Here is a 25,252-nt window from a genome sequence, read left to right as displayed (position 1 = left end):
TTTTATAACTATATTGCTCCTATTTGCCAATTTCTGAATGTTCAGAGTCCAAAAAGACCAGATGGAAGAGGCTGGGAGTACAGTGAGAGTCATGTTTTTTGACTTCTCTAGTGCTTTTAATACCATCCAACCTGTGCTTCTGAGGGATAAGATGGGAGTGGACCATCATCTGTCTGCCTGGATATTGGTCTACCTCACAGATCGACAACAGAATGTGAGGACTCGTGACTGTCTCGACATGTCTAACATGGTTGTCTGCAACACTGGAGCCCTGCAGGGAACAGTTCTGGCCCCGTTCCTCTTCACCGTATACACTGCAGACTTCATGTTCAGCTCAGCAACCTGTCACCTGCAGAAGTTCTCTGTTGACTCTGCCATCGTGATCACAGACGCTGATGACAGGGAGTACAGAGAACTGATCCAGAACTTTGTGGACTGGTGCCAGCGGAGCTGCCTCCAGTTAAATGCGGGGGAAAACCAAAGAACTGGTGGTGGATTTCCGTAGGCACAAACAAACTTCATTACCCCCATTGATCATTCAGGGAAAGGACTTACAAATACATGTGTGTCCATCTGAACAGCAAACTGGACTGGACAGACAATACTGAGGCAAACTATAAGAAAGAGCAGAGCAGACTCTTTCTGTTGAAGAGACTAAGGTCTTTTGGAGTGCAGGGAGAGCTACTGAAGACCTTTTTTGACTCTGTGGTGGCCTCAGTCATATTCTATGGTGTGGTATGCTGGTGCAGCAGCATCTCTACTGAAGAGAGGAAGAGACTGGACAAGCTGATCAGGAAGACCAGCTCAGTCCTGGGGATTCCTCTGGACACTGTACAGGAGGTGGGAGAAAGGAGGATGGTAGCAAAACTGTCATCATCGCTGGAGAACGACTCTGACCCCCTGTATGAAACGATTTCATCTCTGAGCAGCTCCTTCAGTGACAGACTGTTACATCCTAAGTGTCTGAAGGAGCGATACAGATGCTCTTTTCTCCCTCTATAAATTTCTTCATAACAGAAATTTTGAAAAACGTGCAATATTACCTGTGTGCAATATATCTGTTAGCGTAAATTATATGTTTATATGTTATTATATGTAAATTATCTGTATATTATATTTTGTCTCTATTCTTTTTATATATTTGCATTTCTTTGTCTTTGCTGCTGTAACAGAGAAATTTCCCCATTGTGGGATGAATAAAGGTATATCTTATCTTTATTGAGAATTAACAAAAAAAAATAATAAAATCAATTAACAAAGAGTTAACAAAAGAAATGTCCAGACAAAGCGCAGTTGCCCACAGTTTCCCAGCAAGGTGTCCAATTTTCTAAAACAAGACTAAACACGCATGATATTAATAGCCCCAAAAACCAAATTTTTTTGCATTTTTGCATATAGACATATAGACAAAGCAGAGAGAATACCAAAGGAATTATTGGGACTTCTATATGTTTATAAATTTGTCTGAAATATGCAAATGGTGAAAACATGTTAACTACATGCTAAATGACAATATAACTGCATAGTCCTATTACTTCATATGCGAAAGTTTATGTGTTTCTTGGACTGAGGGACTGAAACAATTAATAGACTAATTAAAGTAGTGTGACTTTTTTTTAACTGCACAGTGTAGTTTTCATATTAGGCATAAGTTTGCACAAGCAGTAAAACAGAATGATAACAAGATGTTGTTAACATGATTTCAAAAAAGCGAGTATTTATTTAAGTGTGTCTCTGGAACTTCTGCTCCATGTGCACGTGTTAGTCTTCTTAATTATTACATACTCATGGATACGCTCTTCCAGCTCTGATGGAAAAAGAAATAAAGAACATATTATTCAATGGAGGTATCATCTTTTTTTTTAAAATGTTCAATAAAATGGAAGCAGTAAAAATCTTACATCAATAAAACAAATGAGCTGCATGTTAACGTCACCATGTATGCCAATGGCGGAAACTTTCTCAAAAGGTATGCGATGTTTAAATGTGCAGTGGCTCTTGCTGTTCACGTAAACCTGTATAAATTTAATGGTTTTACACTGTATAGTTCTAAATAAATAAATAAATAAATAAATAAATAAATAAATAAATAAAAATCACCTCATATCCTTCTGATTTAAAAACAACAATAATTTGGAAGGCTGCTCCCTTAGCAAAGGGTTTAATGGGTGCAGTTTCCTCCTTCAGCCAGCTGCCATTTTTGCGGCTGTTCAAGGCAGTATAATTTTCAATCCGGGGATTAAAGTGAAATGCAACGTCATCATTTACACCTTGCCCCGTTTGGAAATTTATTTCAAATCTGTAAAGAAAAACCATAAAGAAGATCAGACTCAAACAGGGAACTCATTCTCATCTGGGTGACAACAGGAAGTATTAAATGTATTTACAGTAGTGTGTAGTATTAGTTTATTAGAACTCTTATTCTACACTACTGTATAATGCATAATGTTCCCTTGCTTTTATAACTATATTGCTCCTATTTGCCAATTTCTGAATGTTCATTGTTCAATGCTCAAAAGCCATTCCAGTGGCTTTTGAGAGATGGACACGCTGGCTTAATTGTTAGTACGTTTGAATTACATCTCAGGGATTGGGGTCTTGATTCCCTTCTCCACCCCGAGTCTGGCGTTTCCTCTCCCAGTCTAAAAACACGTGTTAGTGATTGAGTTAGTGATTGATGTGGTAGTGTAGTGGCTATAGTGTTCTGATCACAAGGTATTGATCACAAGGTTGTGAGTTTAAATCCCAGGTCCACTAAGCTGGGTCTCTGAGTCAGGCTCGTAACCCTCAATTGCTTAGTTGTATAAAAAAATAGGATAAAATGTCACTCAGGATAAAAATGTCTGCCAAATGCCATAAATGTGAATGAGTGCCATCTAATTTATCCAGAATGTGTGTTTGATTGTGCTTCCCTTTGATGATTTGGCACACTTTCCAGGTTTTTAAGACCATACCTTTTGCAGTCTGTTTGAACAGTCCCTTGGAAAAGTACAGCCATGTCTTGTTTAACCTTTCCTTGGAAATTCCCCATATAGGGAAGTGTCTGTATTGAGCAAAAACAATGTGAACAATCAGGTACACATATCAGTTTAGTCTGTAAAAAAAATTCTGTCAGATGTGTTGTGTTATGTGCTGGTTTCCTCACAGGGTTTTTGACTGCATAAGCAACCTCTAAAGGTATGGTTGTAGTGCTTGTGGTACCCATACCCGAGAATAAGGGAGAGGTCTTCCAGTTCTGAAGAAAAGAGAGGATAATATCAAGGATGTTTACACACACACACACACACACACACACACACAAAAAAAAAAAAAAAAAACAAACAAAAAAAAACTATATGAATAATAACAACCACGTTTATTATATACACCTAAAACATTAATAGCAAGATACTGTTCTACTTACAGAAATAAGATCACACATGGGCATGGAAACATTGCCGCTAAAGCCAAGTGTTGAAACTTTCTCTAGAGGAATGCGATGATTGAACAGGCAACATTTCACGCCATTCACATACACCTGGAAATGAAATGAAATGTCTGGACATTCTGAGAAAATGTACCTAATATTTCTCAGTATGAGGTAATAATAAATCAAACGTAAGGTTATTCAGCTTGCTTTTAAATGTTCTTACTCACTACATGCTTTAAAGTGATTAGGTAGATAATTAGTCTTGCTTGATTGATTTTACAAATGAATGCTTAAAGTTATTAAAAATATTACCTATAGTCAATAGAGCATTTTGAGTGTAAAATTAATGTAAAGTGGCTCTAGGAATAGGTTTATCTAATAATATGAAATTCTAGATGAATATGATAAATATGCTAAATATTTTGCCACAATGTCATTTTCTCTAGAAAAAAAAAAAACCTGTACAAACATTCATAAACATCACACCTCATAGCCCTCAGATTTGAAGACTATAATAATTTGGAAGGGTGCTCCCTTGGTGAAGGATGTGTCAGGGGCAGTTTCCTCCTTCTCCCACTTTCCATTTCTAAAGGAGTTCAGGTAGATGTATTGACCAAAGCGAGGATTGAATTGGAAAGCGATGTCATCCTTGTCAGACGGACCCGTTTTAAAATTTATTTCAAAACTGTAAAAACAGAAAATGATAAAAAATACTGCAAATGTCGTATATCTTAAAACATAATGCAGGTTAATAGAACTACCATTGTAGAGCTAGATTCCTAATAAGCAAGCCAAAATGAGCAGGGAAAAACTCCCTGAGATGACATGAGGTTCTTACACAGATCTTAGGAGGTGAAAGCACAACTCTTTTTTTTATAGGAAATAAATTAATGTACTGTATCATATGATTATCCCAGGACTCATACCTGTGACTACTAGAAACAAAAAATACAATTTAAATTCCTTGAGATTTATCTCCATGTTTTGTGTTCATTTAAAAATATTGTAAGATCATACCTTTTGGCATCTGCTGGAACAGTTCCTTGGAAAAGTAAAGCTGCATCTTGTTGTATCCCTTCTTGGATTTTACCCACAAAGGGAAGTGTCTGTAGGGATCAGAAGCAATGTGAGCCATCAGGTGTCCATGAGGCTGGGTGACTATACAAAGTTATTTCTGACATGTTATACTCATATTTTTACTCACAGGGTTGCTGATTGGAAATGTAACAGCTTTAATGATGGGTGTAGGGCTTAAAGCCATTATAAGTTGGTAAAAGGAAGAGGTCTTCCAGTTCTGAAGAGAAGATAGGAAAATATCAAGGATGTTTACACACACACACACACACACACACACACACACACACACACACACACACACACACACACACACACAAAACCCAATATGAATAATAACAACCACGTTTATTATATACACTTAAAACATTAATGTCAAGATACTGTTTTACTTACAGAAATAAGATCACACATGGGCATGGAAACATTGCCGCTAAAGCCAAGTGTTGAAACTTTCTCTAGAGGGATGCGATGATTGAACAGGCAACATTTCACGCCATTCACATACACCTGGAAATGAAATGAAATGTCTGGACATTCTGAGAAAATGTACCTAATATTTCTCAGTATGAGGTAATAATAAATCAAACGTAAGGTTATTCAGCTTGCTTTTAAATGTTCTTACTCACTACATGTTTTAAAGTGATTAGGTAGATAATTAGTTTTGATTGATTGATTGATTTTATAAATGAATGCTTAAAGTTATTAAAAATATTACCTATAGTCAATAGAGCATTTTGAGTGTAAAATTAATGTAAAGTGGCTCTAGGAATAGGTTTATCTTATATTATGAAATTCTAGATGAATATGATAAATATGCTAAATATTTTGCCACAATGTCATTTTTTCCAGGAAAAAAAAAACCTGTACAAACAATCATAAACATCACACCTCATAGCCCTCAGATTTGAAGACTACAATAATTTGGAAGGGTGCTCCCTTGGTGAAGGATGTGTCAGGGGCAGTTTCCTCCTTCTCCCACTTTCCATTTCTAAAGGAGTTCAGGTAGATGTATTGACCAAAGCGAGGATTGAATTGGAAAGCGATGTCATCCTTGTCAGACGGACCCGTTTTAAAATTTATTTCAAAACTGTAAAAAAGAAAATGATAAAAAATACTGCAAATGTCGTATATCTTAAAACATAACGCAGGTTAATAGAACTCCCATTGTAGAGCTAGATTCCTAATAAGCAAGCCAAAATGAGCAGGGAAAAACTCCCTGAGATGATATGAGGTTCTTACACAGATCTTAGGAGGTGAAAGCACAACTCTTTTTTTCTATAGGCAATAAATTAATGTATCATATGATTATCCCAGGACTCATACCTGTGACTACTAGAAACAAAAAATACAATTTAAATTCCTTGAGATTTATCTCCATGTTTTGTGTCCATTTAAAAATATTGTAAGATCATACCTTTTGGCATCTGCTGGAACAGTCCCTTGGAAAAGTAAAGCTGCATCTTGTTGTATCCCTTCTTGGATTTTACCCACAAAGGGAAGTGTCTGTAGGGATCAGAAGCAATGTAAGCCATCAGGTGTCCATGAGGCTGGGTGACTATACAAAGTTATTTCTGACATGTTATACTCATATTTTTACTCACAGGGTTGCTGATTGGAAATGTAACAGCTTTAGGGATGGGTGTAGGGCTTGAAGCCACTATAAGTTGGTAAAAGGAAGAGCTCATCCAGTTCTGAAGAGAAAAAAGATCAAGCATGTTCTTCAAAATAACAGGTCAACTATAAAACATATGTCTAAGAATATTCAGCTTACAAATAAAGCATTAACAGCAAGAAAGTTGCATCAGACTTACATCAATAAAACCACAGATGGAAAGAGAAACATCTCCACCAATGGCAAGTGTTGTAACTTTCTGAAAAGGAATACGGTGCTTATACATGCAGAGTAGTATGCCGTTGACGTAGACCTGTGGAAACGATGCACAATATTGTTTACTACAATTTTGTGTGCATTTATTTTCATTTAATCAAATCAGTATCCATACACACCTCATAGCCCTCAGATTTAATGACTAGAAGAATTTGGAAAGCTGCTCCCTTGCTGAAAGGTTTGTCAGGTGCAGTTTCATGCTTCTCCCAGGTACCATTACGGACGGTGTTCAGGTAGACGTACTCACCGAATTGAGGGTTGAAATTTAAAGCGATGTCATCTCTATCAGATGGCCCCGTTTTGAAATTTATGTCAAAGCTGTGAAGGGAAACATGAGTATTACAAATATCTGTGTTTAAACATTGTCTTTAAATTTAATTGAACTATCCATTTGAGTGTTATTGACACATTATATTATAGTACTAATTATAGTACTTCAATACTGCATGAATTTTTTCATTTAAATTTAATTGCATACCTTTTGGCATCTGCAGGAACAGTCCCTTGGACAAGTATAATCATGTCTTGTTTTAAATTTCCTGGGAAGTCAGTTATATAGGGAAGTGTCTTTAAAATAAAATAAAATAAAATAAATATCATGGAGGAGAATGATTGACAGTTGTTATGTTGTCATATTAAAGCCAGTGTTCTGGTTTACTCACAGGGTTGCTGATCAGATATGAAACATCTTTAGGGACAGGTGTAGAGCTAGTGGTTCCTTTAGTGCAGAACGAACAGGTCTTCCAGTTCTTAAGGAAAAACATAAAAATGTTCTTCAAAGAAAGATCTTGCCCATTAGAAAAAAATATGTACAGGAACATTCAGCTTACACCGTAAGTGTTTAACTTACACCAGTAATGCCACAGATGGGAAGTATAACATCTCCACGAATGGCAAGTATGGAAACTTTCTCTAGAGGAATGCGATGCTTGAAGATGTAATAAATTATGCCATTCACATAGACCTGGGAATAACAATAAATAATGTTAATAACTAATGCTCTTAAATGTTACTCTTTTACAATATTGTTCTGCATATTGACATGAAAAAACACCTCATAGCCCTCTGAGGTGATGACAACAAACATATTTAAGGCTGTTCCCCTAAGGAAGGGTATATCCGGTGTTGGTTCCCTTTTTTCCCAGCTACCGTTTCTGAAGCTGTTTAGGTAGACAAATGCTCCAAGGCGAGGATTGAAATGAAATGCAATGTCATCACCATCAGACGGTCCCGTTTTGAAATTTATTTCAAAGCTTTAAATAGATTAAAAAAGAATACTGTAAATTAATGGACACCAAATTGAAATGTTTCTGATCTTCAAAATGTTTTGGCTCCTCAAAACTATTTTAATATTACTTGTCTTATCTACAATTTCATATATTTGGTTGTACCTTTTAGCATGTGTAGGAATAGTCCCTTGGAAGAACACAGCCATGTCTGGCTTTAACCCTCCTGTGATCTTACCCACATAGGGAAGTGCCTGGACAAAACACAACCAATATTTAAAATGACACATACATTAAGGAATGACTTACAAATTTCATCTTGAACATGTTTCATCTCCGTTGATTCCACAGTTTAACTCACAGGCTGGATTATTGGCTGTGAAACCTCTGCTGGTAGCGGTAACAGACTTTGACTCCCCTTGGCTGTGATTTTAGATCGGTCCGCAATGAAAGAGGATTTGCTCCAGTTCTGATAAAAATTGGACATATTCTTCATTAATTCAGATTATTATGCAAAACATGTATTTACCTGTACAAGACTCTAAGAAACAGCTTCACTTACATCAATAATTCCATAGATGGGGATTGAAACATCTCCATATATACTAATAGCACAAATATTCTCTATAGGTTGGCGGTGCTTGAACAAACAGTAGAACAATCCATTCACATAGACCTGAAAAAGCAAGGTAAATGCACAGGGGTCCATATTTCATATAACATTTGGTTTCTATTTAAAGTATCTTAAGAAACATACCTCATAGCCTTCTGACTTGATGACAACAAACATATTAAAGGAGGTTTCCTTTGTAAAGGGTTTGATGGGGGCAGATTCATTGCTCTCCCATTTGCCATTTTTGTAGCTGTTCAAGTATACGAAATCCCCGATGCGAGGGCTAAAGTGAAAAGCGAGGTCACCCTCTGCATACCAACCTGTTTGGAAGTTAATCTCAAAGCTGCAAAGAAAATTAGAATAATTCAAATACAGGTAAAAGCTGTCATGCTTTTAAAAAAAATGACATGATGCACAATATGTTAATGGTCATTGAGTTATTTTGCTTGTACTGTGTACTATGTGCTGTGATTTATCATTTCCTTTTTATGCACTAGGAAGAAAGTGAGACCCTACATTACAGCATGTGCAGGAACAGCCCCTTGAAAGTATACTGCCATATCTGTTCTTAATCCTCCGGGTACACTGGCTAAATGGGGTAGTGTCTGGAAAGAGCATGAACAATATGCTGAAACAGTAGGCATCCATATATTAAAACATTCACGAATAAACTAATTCTAAGGATGAATTTTTCAAACATTGTCATGGTGCTTTTGTTGATTTGTACTGTATCTGCTGTAAACTCACAGGCTGAATGACTAGATATGACAGATCTGCAGGGGTATTTAACAGGCTTGAAAACGTGTTCCCCATGCCTGTGAGTCTTGATTGATCCAAACATAAGCATGTGCTGCTCCAGTTCTGATGAGAAGAATAGGAAAGGAATATATGGGACATGATCTTTAATGGAACAGTTTGGAAAGAGAGCACATTTCGGATATATTCATAAGAAACGATTGTACATACATCAATTAAACCATAGATTGGTTTGGAAACATCACCGCGGATATCAATTGTGGAAATTTTCTCCAGAGGAACATAGTGCTTATACGTAGAGTGCTGCAAGCCGTTCACAAACACCTGGAGATGGGTTAGAATTACGAGTGTTTATAAGTGTTATTATAAGAAGTGCTTGTTATAGGGAAAATAATCTAAAAAGCGCACCTGATAGTTGTCTGACTTGATTACAATAAACATATAGAAGCCTGCTCCCTTGCTGAAGGGACTGTAAGAAACACATTTCCCCCTCCCCCAGCTACCGTTTTTGAAGCTGTTCAGGTCGACAAATTGACCACTGTGGGGGTTGAATTGCAAAGCGATGTCATCAGTCTCAGACTCCCCTGTTTTTAAATTTATTTTAAAGCTGTGAAAAAAAAAAAAAAGAAAAAGAAAATGAATCATAAAATAGCAGGTCAGGAATATGCGATAAATGATGAACGAATTAATAATTACACTGTGATGTAAAGCAAAAATATTTTAGTGTTTTTTGAAGAAGTAATTTATAGCTGATACTTTTGTAATTGCTAAAATGGAGTCGGATTTTCTGCATTTTATTTTGAAAGGAATCCAAAAACATACCCTTTGCTAATTAAAGGAATAATCCCTTGGAAGTACAAAGCCATATTTTGTCTTATTCCTCCTGCAATTTTACTCACATAAGGAAGTGTCTGATAAAAGTACATAAAAAAAAAATCATGTATAATTTCTTCAGGGTGCATGGCTGTATTTAAATATTATATTATATAACTATCCATCACATATTAATATTACCTACACATGAACTTACAGGCTGGATGAATGGACCTGTCACCGCTAATGGCAGAGATGATGGTCTTGAATCTAAACTCCCCATGACTCTGTTATTTGATTGGCTCAAGTTCAGTGTGCTCCAGTCCTGATAACAGATCGTCAATTTTTAAAGTCAATCGTCATTGTTACGGTACCAGCATGACCATAAAATACACTTCATCCATTTCCTAAAAAGACATCAGTTTCAATGACTTTACTTACATCAATAAAACTAAAGACAAGGATGGAAACGTCCCCACAAATGCCTAATGTTGTAATTTTCTCTAGGGGAAAGCGGTGCTTGAACATGCAATGCCTCATGCCATTAACGAAGACCTGCAAAAATTAGGTATTTTTAATTTAACACTTTTAATGAACACATCTCTTTTGCTTGTTTTTTTTTCAACATTCTGCAAATGATCACAATTATGCACCTCAAATCCATCAGTTGTGATGATGATAAATAATTGGAAAGCTGCTCCCTTGATAAAGGGCTTGTCAGAGACGCATTCCTCCTTCCCCCAGCTCTCGGCTATGTAGCTGTTCATGTACACGTTTTGTCCAATGCGAGGGTTGAACTGAAACGCGATGTCATTATAGCTGTCATCAATATACTGCCCGGTTTTAAAATTAATCTCAAAGCTGTAAAGAAAAAAATGGAAGTGTTACAAAAACATTTATTGTATGTTCTAGTATTTCTAATCAATCTATAAATACATATAGACACTTATAAGTACTTTATACTTTCATTTTTTTTGTGTTTTAACAGTAAAACGAGAGTATACCTTTGGGCATGTGCAGGAAGAACACCTTGGAATAACACGGCCATGTTTGGTTTTAATCCTTCTTGGATTGTATTCGCATAAGGAATTGTCTATGAAAAACATATGCAATTATTAAAGAACATCACTTTGCTAAAATACTAAAAACTTTTTTTTCTTATAATAATAATTTATTATAATCAGATTTATCAGATTATTATTCAATTCAGTTAAATTTATTTGTATAGCGCTTTTAACAATTTACATTGTCTCAAGCGGCTTTACAGACGTATAGAAATAGTTAACTCATTTTAAGAAAATATTAACACAGTTTTCATGTTAAAAGATGAATTCCTCATTAGAAACACCTTGTGCAATTATGTTAGCACTGCTGAAAACACATTGGGCTACTTGGGTATCTGAAGCATTAGCGATTGTTTTTTGTATTATATGTGCAACATAGAAGCTAACAAAGACAGAACATTCTTCAAATGTTTGTCAAAATGTTTTTTTTGTTGTTGTTTTTTTTATTAGAAAGAAAAAAGTTCATTCCATGCAAGAAACTGCCTTGAAAATGAATAGATCTTAGAACAGCATAAACTGGATTTGAGCAGTGTTGAAAAAAAGTTTGTGGTTTGTGCAGAATGAATCAGAGAGTAACATTAGTGAGGTTCAGAACGAGTAAAAAGATGGTGGAGGAGATGGTGTGATGTTCTGGAGGTGCTGTAATGCTGGTAAAATGGGAAACTTAAACAAGGAATGCTGTCTCTCCATTTTGGAGCGCTCTGCCATTCTATGTGGATTATTTATTGTGGGCAATTTCATACTAGAACAGAACTACAATCCAAAATGCTCCTCCAAATCATTGCTCCAAGACCTACTGTATTTAAGGAATTTAGAGAAGAGGCAGTCAACTGGAATTCTGTCTCTAATGGATGTAACCCTATTGAGCAGCCAAAGCAGGGAAAGCAGTTTGATGGGAGGCATGATGGGAAATCTTTTAGATTACGTCAATAAACCTACAGGTACAGTAGTATCTGTAGCACTCTAAATATTGCATTTTTATTGGATTATTTTTGATTGATATTTCAAATGAAAAAAATATTATTTCTAACCTTCTTGGCTGTAATACCTTGATTCTAATTTCTGTTGAACTTATATGATGAACAATGATGTCGTTACCTTCTGAGGCAACTCAAAGGTGCGTCATGGCTGATGCTATGCGTTTCCATAGAGTCAGCCATGACGCTGTGTCTCGGTACCTTTTATAGGAACCGGGTCAGCGTAACGACTATTAGGACAATTCACTGCCAGTCCAGCAGAGGGGGTGCTGGCAGGGGGATTGCAAATCCTTGTTTAATAGTATGTGATTGTTATGTGTTCACTCTATACACATGTCTACATTTTAGTACTAGTAGTATATTTATTTATTGAGATATACCACGGTATCTTGGCTTTGTTCAAAGATTCATCAAAAACAACATCGTTCCTATATGTGCTTTGACTCACAGGCTGGATGACTGCATGTAAAAGTTCTGATGGGACTGGCAACAGACTTGTGAAGGTGTTTCCTACATCTGTGAGTTGTGGTTGGTACTTTAAGGTGTATGACCTCCTCCAGTTCTGTAAAAATAAAACATGACATTTAATAAAAAAAATTTGAGAAACAAAAGGGCTCCTAGTCAGTCACAACAAGACTCAAACAGTCTTACTTACATTGGTAAAGCCACAAAAGTTGATCTTGACATCCCCCATAATGACAAGTGTTTTAATTCTTTCAAAAGGAATGCGGTGTGCGTACGTGCTGTGTCTTTTTCCATTCACATACATCTGTGGAACATTTGCATATGTGTGAATTTTGATTGATTGATTTAAATGTCAGTTGTCAATCAGTGAATTCAGGAGACACACCTCATAGTATTGAGGAGTGACTGCAATCAGAACGTTGAAAGCCGTTCCCTTATTAAAAGGTTGATAAGCAGCCAATTGCTCCTTTTCCCAGGCACCATTCCTGTAGGTGTTCAGGTATAAGTACTGACCGATTCGTGGGTTAAACGTAATTAGAACGTCATCAGTTGTACTTGGGCCTACAAGGAAATTTATTAAAAAGCTGTAAAAAAAAAATATATATTTTTTAGATATTTTATAATACATATAATACATGTATTTTATAATTTTTAAAAAATATATATATAATGCATGTATTTTAGAATATTTTATTTCAAAATGGAAAATACAAGCTGGTAAGTAAGCAAGTAACAGTAAGGATTTAAAAAAAAAAAAAAATAAACAATTCTGTAACTATATAACTTATAGACTTTTCTAGATTTTTAAAGAGAGAGAGCGAGACGATAGCATACTCATTGGCATTTCCAAGAACAGTTCCTTCGGCATAGAAAGCCATTCCTGGTTTTATGTCTACATTTATTGGTCCGCGGTAGGGAAGTTGCTGTAGCACAAATACTGTTACAATTCTTATTCATATTCATCATAAAAGATAATCAATGAATAAATACAAAATTATGAATGCAATTTTTTTGTGAAGACAAAATGTTGTTGAACTCACAGGCTGGATGAGTAGGTTTGAAAGTTCAGATGGGATGGAAAAAATACTCAAGGGGGAACTCCCCACAGCTATGGTCTTTGATAGTTCCTTAAAGCACGATGATGCAGTCCAGTCCTAATAAAAAAACATCATGTTTGATGGAGGCATCCAATATGATGCTTAGTATGTGAGTGCGGCTGGAAAAGCTTTTCATCTGCTTTTACGAAATTAAATGAATTTCAAGAGACTTTTTGATTTACCTCAAGGAAACCAAAGAAAAGGACTGAAACACCTCCCCAAATGCCAATTCTTTCAATGTCTTGTAAAGCGTCACGATGCCTGAACAAGGAGTGTCTTGTTCCATTCACATAAACCTGCAAAAAATCATTTTTCAATTTAAATTCATGATTTTATGTGGTTATTTTATGAAAATTATTAATATAATATTACAACAGACCTCATATCCTTCCTTAAGGATGACAATCACCACAGTAAAATTTTCTCCTTTGACGAAGGGTTTATCATAGACCAACTCTTCTTTGTTCCAGACGTTATTCTTGTAGTTGCTCTGGTATATGTACTGATCAAACCGCGGGTTGAAAACAAAAGGGACGTCAGAATCCTCATCATATGTATTTTTACGCGCTCCAAATGCGATTCCAAACCTGTAATAGAAAGACAAGAGTTAAGACTAGCTGATGCGGTATGTCTGTAGTTGTTTATCTATTGATTTTTTCTAAACTTTGTTTAAGGAGAAGACTAAAACCTTACTGGCAGTCATCTGTAAGAACAGTTCCACGGACATACAGAGCCATTCCGGGTCTTAACTGTCCAGATATTGGTCCAGTATAGGGGATTTTCTGTAGTACAAAATAACAGACATAAATGCATTTTCATATAAAGTTGTATCCAAACATTTGATTCCACATTATGTTTTAGTTTCCTTTAACATTGAAAATGAACAGAAGATTTTTAAATGTTTAATGAAGTGAATGTTCAATGTATTCCTTATTGAATATGTAATATACAAGCTTCTGTATTATTTATTTTATTTTAAATATATGCAGATTTTTCCTTGTTAATTAATCCTTGTACTTGTTGTCCAAGTTGTAATTAAACATTACACATGATCTCTTTTAGATCAAATCCATCAGATAAGGCATAGATCAAACAGATTAATGCCTTATCTGATGGATTTGATCTAAAAGAGATCATGAAGTGTTTAAAGCAAGGAGAAGATGGACTAAATACAAAGAAACACAGAAATTCATGTAAATATTCTTCTATATACGTTTATTATATACTTTTCAATCAGGTTTGTGTCAGTAATATAAATTGGAATTAATGTTCTTGTATTAAATGAGTCTATTGCTCTCTATATAAATAATAAATAATACATTTGTCTCACACACACACACACACACACACACACACACACACACACACACACACACACACACACATTTATCAACTTTGGAAGTGTGGTTTTACTCACAGGCTGGATGACTGCCTTTGTAATTTCAGAAGGGATGACTAAAGGACTTTTGACTGAGGTACCCTTATCTGTGATTTTCAATTGGTCCTTAAAAAAAGGTGATCTGCACCAGTTCTGATGTAACAATGTAAACATTGAATGAAAACGATGGAACGAAAGCATTTATTCACTTAAATACACTAAATACATTATTATAAAAAAAAAAAATTGGTTTACTTACATAAGCAAAGCCAAAGTAGTGGATACAAGCATCTCCCCAAATGCTGAGTGTAGTAATTTTACCCAAATACATGCGGTGTGTGTATGAGCAGTGTCCCCACCCATTTACAAAGATCTAGAGAAGAGTTACACACTCAGAGACATGACTTGGAGTTAATTTCAAACATTTTGATAATATCAATCAAGTTCCATACCTGGAAACAATCTGAACGGACAACAATCAGTATACCGAAGGTTCCTCCTTTGGTGAAGGGCTTATCTACGACTAATTGCTCTTTTTCCCAGATGCCATTTCTGAAGGTGTTCATGTACACATATTGACCAATACGTGGATTAAAAGTAAACGGGATTGCACCAGTGCTCTTCTCTTTGAAATCTACTGAAACCCTTTAATAAATAAATAAATTAACAAACAAACAAACAAACAAACAAACAAATAAATAAATAAATAACAGTTATGCAAAATGATTAGTATCAGTAAAATAAATGAGCTTGATATTAAAAGATTAGGGTTGTAACGATACACAAGATTCATTTAAAAAGTATTTAGAGAATTTAATTCCTGGTACATTTTAAAGAAATTATAATGAATTGAAATTTTTGAGAAAAAAAAAACACAAATTGCAAATCAAATTGATTTTTTTTTTTTCGGTTCAAAAATAATTTAAATACAAAATGTTGCTATAAACAGGGGATCATAGCAAAATTGTAAACAAAATGTACCATCATAAAATTTCTTACAAATTTGCATGAATAAACAAAGCAACTCTTTTAACTATAATCTGGTTGTGTATCCGTATAAAATCTAATCCATGGTGTTCAAATAGTGTAATAGTTTCGACGTTTCACAATTATTCAGATGTATTGTTACACCCTTTTTTATTATGATAATATATAATATATATAGGTTTTTGATCAACACACTGGTTTCCAGATGGATTAATAGTCCCTTGGATAAACAGAGCCATTCCTGGATTTATCCCTCCAGAAATAGGACCACTATAAGGTATTTTCTGTAGCACAGAGAACAAAATATAAATGTATTATATAATATGGAAAAATGACTAGAAGTAACGCTAGCTGTACAAATGTGTTTTAACTCACAGGTTGAATGACTGGGTTTTCAAGCTCTGATGGGATGGGTAACATTTTCAAGAACGATCTCCCCAAGCCTGTGATTTTCGATTGCTCCATACATAGAGACGTTTTGCTCCAGTTCTGAAGATTAAAAATGATCTTGATTAATTAATTTAATTTACAAAAAACATTTTTTGAATGAACCGATTGTACTTACATTGATAAACCCACAGATGGAAATAGAAACATCTCCACGAATGCCAAGTGCTGAAACTTGCTCTAGAGGAATGCGATGTTTGTACAGATAGTACCACAGACCGTTCACGTAAACCTTCAGAAGCATGGGAAATTTCAATTTATTACTTTAGATATTCTTTGGATTTAAAGTATTTATGCAGAATTTAGCTTTAAAAAACACACCTCATATCCCTCTGACTTGGCGAGAATCAACACACTGAAAGATGTCTCTTTGGGGATGGGCTTGTCATAAACAGTTTCATCTTTTTCCCATTTACCATTTCTGAGGGTGTTCATGTAAACATATTTAAGTGTAATGCGAGGGTTGAAGTGAAATGCGATACCATCACCATAAGATTGTCCTATCTGGAAATTTATCTCAAAGCTGTGAAGAAAAACACAATAAAAAAATGTATCTTTTAAATTATAATGTAATGAAAATGATACAAAAGACACCATATCCCTAATAATTAATCGATAATTCTGATCCTTGTACAGGAAACTTGTTGACATGTTCTTTATGTACTTGATTAAAAAGTAAATCGAGAGCTTACAGTTTGGAATTGTTAGGAACAGCCCCCTGAACCAACACAGCAGTATCTGGTTTTAAGCCTCCAGGGATTGTACCCACAAAGGGAAGTGTCTTAGGAGAACACAAAGAATATCACAAGTGAAAAAGAATCAATATAAGAGAAAATTAAAACATCATTAATATATATGTATTATATATATACGTATATATATATATATATATATATATATATATATATATATATATATATATATATATATATATATATATATTTGTATAAATATATTATTATATTTAACGCACAGGCTCGATGATTGGATTTGAAACCTCAGGAGGAATAGACAAGTTGCTTGTAAATGTGCTTCCTGTGAGTGAAATTTTCGATTGCTCGACGATCGAGAAGGATTGGCTCTCCTGTTTAAAAAATAAATTAATTAATTAAAAAAATTATTAAATAATAATAATAATAATAATAATAATAATAAGAAGAAGAAGAAGAAGAAGAAGAAGAAATAATCTAGAAAGAATGAAAAAACCCACAAACACAAATATAATTAAAGATTAATAAACTATATATAGCATGAAGTAAGAATATACTTGCTAGTTCATATTAAACATTAATTTGGAGAATTGTACTTACGGAGCTCATGTTGGCAATAATACGCAAATAAGAAAATGTACACACACAATAATGTGAGGACCGAACGAGTCTCTGTGTGCGCATGTAGATTTATACTGTACCGCCGATTGGGTGGACCTTCTTTTGACCCTTAGGTTAAGCCTCAAGGAGCTTTTGAACTGTTTAAACCACAGTTTTTTTTGTATAGTCTGAATAAACATAAGCTCTGAGTATTACTTGTTATTCATTTTATATTGAAACGTTTTCCTTTCTTTCTTTCTGTCTTTTGTTTCTTTCTTTCTTTCTTTCTTTCTTTCTTTCTTTCTAAATAGTACATTATATTAAACTGTACATTTCATTTAATTACGTCTATTGCCAGTTTTGCATATATCGGTTCCCTTCTGTGTTACATGAAAACATTTTGCATACAGTATATCTGCTGGTAATATAATATGATCTTTGCCATGCAATTTGTGTAGAATTCCCTTTGAAGTTTGCATACATACACTTATTCCTGTGAGATTAATTACTTTTTTAAGTTCATATATAAATCTTCAGGCCTAGTGTTATGACAGAGTGATTAAGTTTGTCACACTAGGATCTTTTCTGTGAATTTTTCATGAATTAAAGCATTCCTCTTTCTAAACCTTATAATAATATAAATATAGTACAAAATAATAATAGATCACAGTCACTACCATACACTTTTACGCAAAGTACTACTGTACCTATGCAAACACACGTGAATGTACTAGTAAGAGCGAACGATGTTTGTCACACTAGGATCTTTTCTATATTTTTCACAAATTAAAGTATTCATCTTCCTAAACCTAATAATAAACCTAATTGATTACAGTCATTCTTGTACATACGTATTTTACTGTTCTTCATTTAGAAATATTATATTATACATGAAGCTATTTTTGCATCAACAAGAGAGGAATTTTCTATAATCTATAGAATATAGACATTACGGACTATAGAACACCTGCTTCTAGAATGGGGAATGCGGACGCTTCTCTGGCTGACGAGCTAAACACCTTTTACGCTAGCTTTGAGGCTGCAGCTAACCACGCTAGCAATGCTAGCAGCACAAACAGCATGCGCGCTGAGAGAGCTGGAGATGTAAACACGTTCGCCATCTCAGAGCATGACGTGAGGAGGGCATTCAGGAGAGTGAATACCAGAAAGGCAGCAGGACCAGATGGCATCACAGGTCGGGTTCTGAAAGCCTGTCCTGACCAGCTAGCACCGGTGTTCACTGAGATATTCAACCTCTCACTGGAACAGTCTGTTGCCCCCTCATGCTTCAGTCCACCATTGTTCCTGTCCCGAAGAAACCCCAGCCCACCTGCCTCAATGACTACCGCCCTGTAGCTCTGACCTCAGTAGTGATTAAGTGCTTTGAGAGATTTGTCAGAGACTTCATCACTGCATCACTACCAGACACACTGGATCCACTACAGTTCGCGTACCGCCAGAACCGCTCTACTGAGGACGCCATTGCTCATCTTCTCCACACCAGGATGAGCCACCTGGACTGCAGAAAAGGAAATTATGCGAAAATGCAGTTTGTGGACTACAGTTCAGCATTCAAAACCATAATTCCCTTCACGCTCACCTCTAAGTTGGAGGTCCTGGGACTCAGACTGCTGCTGTGTCAATGGATCTTTAACTTCCTGACAGACAGACAGACCACAAGCTGTACGGGTGGGCAAACACACATCATCCACCCTCACTCTCAGCACTGGAACCCCCCAGGGTTGTGTTCTGAGCCCATGCTGTACTCACTGTACACTTATGACTGCGTGGCCACTTCCAACTCCACCGCCATCATCAAGTTTGCTGACGACACTGTTGTGGTGGGCCTGATCTCCAACAACGACGAGACGGCCTACCTACAGGAAACTAAAAACCTGGAGAGATGGTGCCAGGAGAACAATCTTCTCCTGAAAGTCAGCAAGACTAAAGAGTTGATAGTGGACTTCAGCACAAAGCAGGAGCGATCATAGCAACCGCTAAACATCAACGGGACCCCAGTAGAGAGAGTGGACAGTTTCCGTTACCTAGGTGTTCACATCACACAGGACCTGTCTTGGTCCTTTCACATCAACACCCTGGTGAAGAAGGCCCGGCAGCGATTGTACCACCTGAGACGCTTAAGGGACTTCAAACTACCATCTCAGGTGCTAAAGACCTTCTACACCTGCACCATTGAGAGCGTCCTGACGGGTAGCATCACTTCGTGGTTCGGGAACAGCACCATGCAGGACAGGCAAGCCCTCCAGAGGGTGGTGCGGTCAGCTGAACGTACCATCCACACTGAGCTCCCTGACCTGCAGGACATCTACAGCATGGGGTGCCAGACCAGAGCCAGGAATATTGAAAAAGATCTCAGACATCCCAACAATGGACTCTTTTCTTTGTTGCGTTCAGGGAAACGCTTCCGCTCCCTGAAAGCAAACACAGAGAGGATGAGAAGAAGCTTCTTCCCGCAGGCCATCTGGATCTTAAACCAGGAGACACCCAGGATCTAACACTGGACCTCTCTCTCCATCCTCACTGTTCTATGCACCCCCCCTTTTTTTGCACGGACACTTTAATTCTGGACTGTCACTGTCACTTTAACTCTGGACTTGCACAGCACAGTGCCACTTTATACACTATTTACACACCATACTGCACCTGGACACTTTATGGACAATCTTTAAAAACCATGCACATTTATGTATATGTATATTTATGTATATGTATATACATTATTTCTTCATATTCTCCATATATTTCATATTTTAATATAGTTTTTTATATAGTTTTCTTATATAGTTTATACATTCTTATTATTTTATTCTCATTTTATTTTTTTTTTGCTTTTTTATACTTTTTTTATATTCTTTATTCTTATACCGGACAGTTGCATAAAGCATTTCACTGCATATCGTACCCTGTATGTAAGTGTATGTGACAAATAAAATTTGATTTGATTTGAATCTACAATCAGGTGTATAATCAAAATTATTTTTTTACTCACTCATCTTATGTAATCTCTTTATCATGTCATTTTCTGCTAGTATTGCATATTTATAATATAAGGAAGATGAAAGCAGCAGAGGTTATTTGGCTCGCAGACATTTAAAACTGATTTGCATCTAAAGATATAAGTGTTCATGGGAAAGTGAAGACTCTTGACATTCTGCTCATGAGAGCTTTATTTATCAAAGTTGCATAATAGGAAAATAAGCATGTGCAGTTTTAAACAGAAAAAAAAAAAATCATATTTAACGTCTTGGTGTGATCAAAGGCAACATTTTTGAAAACCAAACCAATAATTACTGTAAAAAAAAAAGCATGCATTTTTATAGTGCATTATAATTAATAAAAATAGAAGTAATGCACATATTGAAAATCACAATAATTAAACAGAACCCTCGTATTAAAATATGCAGTGGCATTAAAAGCTATTTGCCTTCTTTTTGATTTCCACTTTTATTGCATCCTTGACAGAAAAATATAATAGATTAAAATAAATAAATACGTTTAAAATTGTGACAAAGTTTGCACTAAAAACAGTTTCTGCTCAAGCGTCATTTGTTATTTAGTGGATAACTTCACCTGGACTATAGATCTATAAACTTGGATGAAATTAAAGTGAGTTTAATGCTTGCACTAGGGATCAATTCAACACAGTTTGACTTTCTAGTGTACAGCTGAGGATGAATAGGTCACTGTCTAAAGGCCAATGTTACTTCTGGTGTTCTCATTAGGGATCTGAATGTAAACCCATAGCTTGATATACATAAAATATGACCCAGTTACTTACATCTATGTTAGAGTTTAGTTACATTGGCTGTTAAAAACAAATGGCAACTTTTATCTTGTCATATACAGCATTATAGCAGTACATTTGCACATTGGTCCAAATGGTCATTAAACAGTACATTTGCACATTGCTCCTGTACTGTAATGTTTGGAAATATTTTCAGTGACGTTCACCTGATCCACAAATGTCACTTTCTCATGAGAAAAAAAATGATGAAAAAACAATGTTGATTATGTAAATAAAATAAGCTAACCTTTTATTCAAATGTCTGTCAAAGAACTTAACGTCTGTGACAGCCAGGGGCATAATGCTTGCGTGTGTAAAGACGTCCTTGACACCAGGCCATAATTTCATAACCAAATGCAGAAGACATTGTCTTTTTCAGTTTAGTTTTGCATATTAAATATCAATCATGTATTAAGTATATTGGATAAATTCGGTCATATATGTTGTATACATTTCCCAGGTTAGCATACAGAGTGGACTTTGGCTATATAAATGATACTATGTACTGTCAGGCATGAGAAATTAATTTATTGAGTTTAATCTGATGAAACAAGGACAAAATGTGTCCCAAGCCAAAAAAAAACAAAAACAAAAAAACAAGCACTCTAGAGAGTAGGGGACAGGGGATTGTGTCAAAACCAGATGCAAGGAAATCCCCCTATTCCCCATTCATCCAATTGTCTTCTACATTATTATTTGTACAGAAAAGCTTATAGTGTTACTGTTTGAGTACATTTTGGCTATTACAGTTTAAGTGTTAGGTTTTTAATTTATTAACATTTATAAAAAGTTGTCTAAAAGCTGTGCTCAATTAAAATATGGACAATTTATGTTTTCAGTATACTAAATAATAGCTTGTATTAAAACTCCTTTAACTGACAGTACTGACATTGCTGAACATAACCAAATACTCACTCACTCACTCATCTTCTACCGCTTATCCGAACTACCTCGGGTCATGGGGAGCCTGTGCCTATCTCAGGCGTCATCGGGCATCAAGGCAGGATACACCCTGGACGGAGTGCCAACCCATCGCAGGGCACACACACACACTCTCATTCACTCACGCACTCACACACTACGGACAATTTTCCAGAGATGCCAATCAACCTACTATGCATGTCTTTGGAGCGGGGGAGGAAACCGGAGTACACGGAGGAAACCCCCGAGGCACGGGGAGAACATGCAAACTCCACACACACAAGGCGGAGGCGGGAATCGAGCCCCAACCGTGGAGGTGTGAGGTGAACGTGCTAACCACTAACATAACCAAATAATCAACACTTTTTATAATCATATTTGCAAGTTGTAAATGAGGTCATAAATGTATATATTTGGATAAAAAGCTAAATTAGTTCTCAACATTGGGTACTATATTTTAACCTTTGCTAAATTCGTTGGACATATTTTCAATCATCAAATGGAAGAAACATTAGGCAGGTACATATGAAATACATAACATATGACATGTATGATTTATTAATGTATGACATGTATGGTTTATTAATGATTTGGTAATGTAGTTAATGCAGTAATTAATGTTTTGAGGCAATCGTAATATAAATCGTAATATAAAGACTATATTCTAATCCAGAACTGAATAATTACATGCAGAACACAACAATTCTAATTCTAGTTAAAACTCCATATAATGATGCAAAAGGACGATGACAAAAACCAACAGTTATGAAAACGTGATTAAAAATCTTAAGATGATGTGCTGATCATCTGATGAGACGAGCATCTCCAGGATGAGTTTCGCATGCCTGTGATTTCGTTATTTTCTATGATGAAGGAAAATTTGCTCCAGGTCTGGTAAAAATAAAACAAACAAATAAACATCAAACTAAATAAATCAATTCATCAATGAATATTGTTACAAACACATATAAAAATCTACAACTTGCCTCAATAAAACCAATGAAATTGATGGAAACATCTCCAGAAATGCCAAGCACAGAAATCTTCTCCAAAGGAATGCGATGTTTGAATGTGCAAAGCTCCAAGCCATTCACGTAGACCTGTACAGACATGAGAAAGTGGTGTTGGACTTTTATATCTCTTTGAATATATATTTACTGTATTTTTGTGCACCCTGGGACAACCCTTCATATCAGCTATTGCTATGTAAGATAGCTGTGTAACATTAGCCTTGAACTGAAACTGTTCTTTCTTTTACACATGTCTCAAGTAAAGTTAGAATATTACTTATAACTAAAAGGTGGAAAGTTGAAAATAATTGCATTTAAACCTACTGAGCATTTAAGGATTTCATTTCATTTTCATTGAAAACACCACAATGTGGTCTAAAAGCAACAGCTATTATCTAATTGACTTATGTATTGCTGATTAAGAAAACTAACTTAAATTTAATATTGGCCTGTTTTTATACTCTACAAACCCATATTTTGCTCAATAGTTCAGACTTTAGTTTAGTCTAGTAACTTTATTAATTACGTTATCTCAGGTGGAACCCCATTTTATAACATCTTGAGCTGACATTTAGCTGAGCTGACCGAATCTACTGTACTTATGAGGGAAAAAACACTTGATTAACACTCATCAGATGATTGTTAGACTACCGTGGGAACCTTTGTAATCATTTTCCTCATTCTATCCACTCTATTCTTATCACTTAGGGAATTTTACATTAATGATTATGATGTGGATGTGTGTCACAGACAGCCAGTAACACCGGTCATTACAATAGTGAATACAACCTTATCTTATTATACATACTGTATATACTGTACACCAAACTGACTATCCGTGATATTTTCAGGCAGATATCGATATATTGGCTGGTTGTGATATTCAGTGGGTTTTCCCAGACTGCTGCACATTTAATAAATGAGACATTAGTTTAAGGTACACACCTCGTAGTGCTCTGATTTAATGATAACAAACATATTAAAGGCAGCTCCCTTGGTGAAGGGTTTGTCGGTGGCAGATTCCTCAGTCTCCCAGCTACTGTTTCTGAAGCTGTTGATTGCCACATAACAGCCAAGGCGGGGGTTAATGCAAAAGGCAATATCATCACCATCAGAGTCCCCCGTTTGGAAATTTACCATAAACCTGTAAAGTAAAACATTTCAAAAAGCTTAAATATTTGATTCAAGTAAATACTGAAAATTGCAACGCAGTAATCAAAAGTCATTCGAAAGTCGTATAAATAATAAAAAGTGTATGCTCTTGATCATTGTTTCTTTTTATCCTTAGTTATGCCATGATATAAATGATTTAGTCTAACTTTTATAAGAAATTCTAATAAAATGGAGTCATACTCATTGGCATCTGCTGGAAGAGCCCCTTGGAACAAGACAGCCATATCTGGTTTTGCCTTTCCTGGGATCACTCCTACATAAGGAAGAACCTAAGGTAGAGAAAAGTGAAGAATCAGGTCTCTATACTAGAGTAATCAGAGGGTTGTGTAATATTATCCAATTGGAATTTAAACAGACGTTTCCTTCTGTATGTGTTATTTAACTTACTGGGTTGCTGATTGGATGCAAAACCTCTGATGGGATTGGTATCGCTCTCCAGCATAATCTTTCCATTACCATGGAAGAGCTACTCCAGTTCTGATCAAATGATTATGAGATAAAATCTCATGTTGGATGAAGTCATCATGAAATACTTTCTTTAGTAGAAATTAAAAAGTAAATGTATGACTTACATCAATAACACCAATAAAATTGACGAAAACATCTCCACGAATGCCAAGTGAAGAAATGACCTCAAAAGGAACACGATGCTTGAACATGCAATACTGCAGGCCATTCACAAAGACCTGGGAAAATTGGCAATATGTTTGAAATGTTCTCTGATTGATTGGTTCATTGATTGATTTATTTAATTGATTAATTCTTTTCAAATCGATTAAGGATACACACCTCATAACCCTCCAATCTGACAACAACAAACATATTGAAGGCTGCTC

The 25,252-nt window shown here is 35.6% G+C and overlaps 2 protein-coding genes across 2 annotated transcripts; both read right to left on the bottom strand.

Annotated features, from left to right (window-relative positions):
- Nucleotides 1-1,282: 1,282 nt before the first annotated feature.
- LOC132851574 (uncharacterized) lies at nucleotides 1,283-17,549 on the bottom strand. The gene is made up of 50 exons (XM_060878543.1): nucleotides 17,508-17,549; nucleotides 17,171-17,281; nucleotides 16,890-16,978; nucleotides 16,519-16,720; nucleotides 16,316-16,429; nucleotides 16,126-16,239; nucleotides 15,946-16,034; nucleotides 15,216-15,408; nucleotides 15,023-15,136; nucleotides 14,803-14,916; nucleotides 14,079-14,167; nucleotides 13,765-13,972; nucleotides 13,568-13,681; nucleotides 13,329-13,442; nucleotides 13,123-13,211; nucleotides 12,674-12,872; nucleotides 12,479-12,592; nucleotides 12,272-12,385; nucleotides 10,787-10,875; nucleotides 10,436-10,643; nucleotides 10,224-10,337; nucleotides 10,000-10,107; nucleotides 9,792-9,880; nucleotides 9,378-9,576; nucleotides 9,180-9,293; nucleotides 8,961-9,074; nucleotides 8,730-8,818; nucleotides 8,358-8,556; nucleotides 8,163-8,276; nucleotides 7,962-8,069; nucleotides 7,766-7,854; nucleotides 7,429-7,627; nucleotides 7,225-7,338; nucleotides 7,037-7,123; nucleotides 6,853-6,941; nucleotides 6,494-6,692; nucleotides 6,298-6,411; nucleotides 6,088-6,177; nucleotides 5,901-5,989; nucleotides 5,375-5,573; nucleotides 4,880-4,993; nucleotides 4,614-4,703; nucleotides 4,427-4,515; nucleotides 3,896-4,094; nucleotides 3,404-3,517; nucleotides 3,146-3,235; nucleotides 2,955-3,043; nucleotides 2,101-2,299; nucleotides 1,902-2,015; nucleotides 1,283-1,807 (listed from the first exon to the last, which is right to left on the bottom strand). Exons 1-50 carry the CDS (start codon nucleotides 17,514-17,516, stop codon nucleotides 1,778-1,780), a joined length of 6,132 nt encoding a protein of 2,043 aa, XP_060734526.1. The 5' UTR covers nucleotides 17,517-17,549; the 3' UTR covers nucleotides 1,283-1,777.
- A 5,345-nt stretch (nucleotides 17,550-22,894) lies between these two features.
- Nucleotides 22,895-24,239, bottom strand: LOC132851753 (galectin-4-like). The gene is made up of 3 exons (XM_060878743.1): nucleotides 24,189-24,239; nucleotides 23,220-23,333; nucleotides 22,895-23,124 (listed from the first exon to the last, which is right to left on the bottom strand). The coding sequence occupies exons 1-3, from the start codon at nucleotides 24,219-24,221 to the stop codon at nucleotides 23,020-23,022; spliced, it is 252 nt and encodes an 83-aa protein (XP_060734726.1). The 5' UTR covers nucleotides 24,222-24,239; the 3' UTR covers nucleotides 22,895-23,019.
- Between the last annotated feature and the right edge of the window lie 1,013 nt (nucleotides 24,240-25,252).

Source organism: Tachysurus vachellii, chromosome 9 (assembly GCF_030014155.1).
Source record: "Tachysurus vachellii isolate PV-2020 chromosome 9, HZAU_Pvac_v1, whole genome shotgun sequence".
Classification (NCBI taxonomy): Eukaryota; Metazoa; Chordata; class Actinopteri; order Siluriformes; family Bagridae; genus Tachysurus; species Tachysurus vachellii.
Note: the sequence above shows the minus strand (reverse complement) of the source record. Positions and strands in the feature narration are given on the sequence as shown.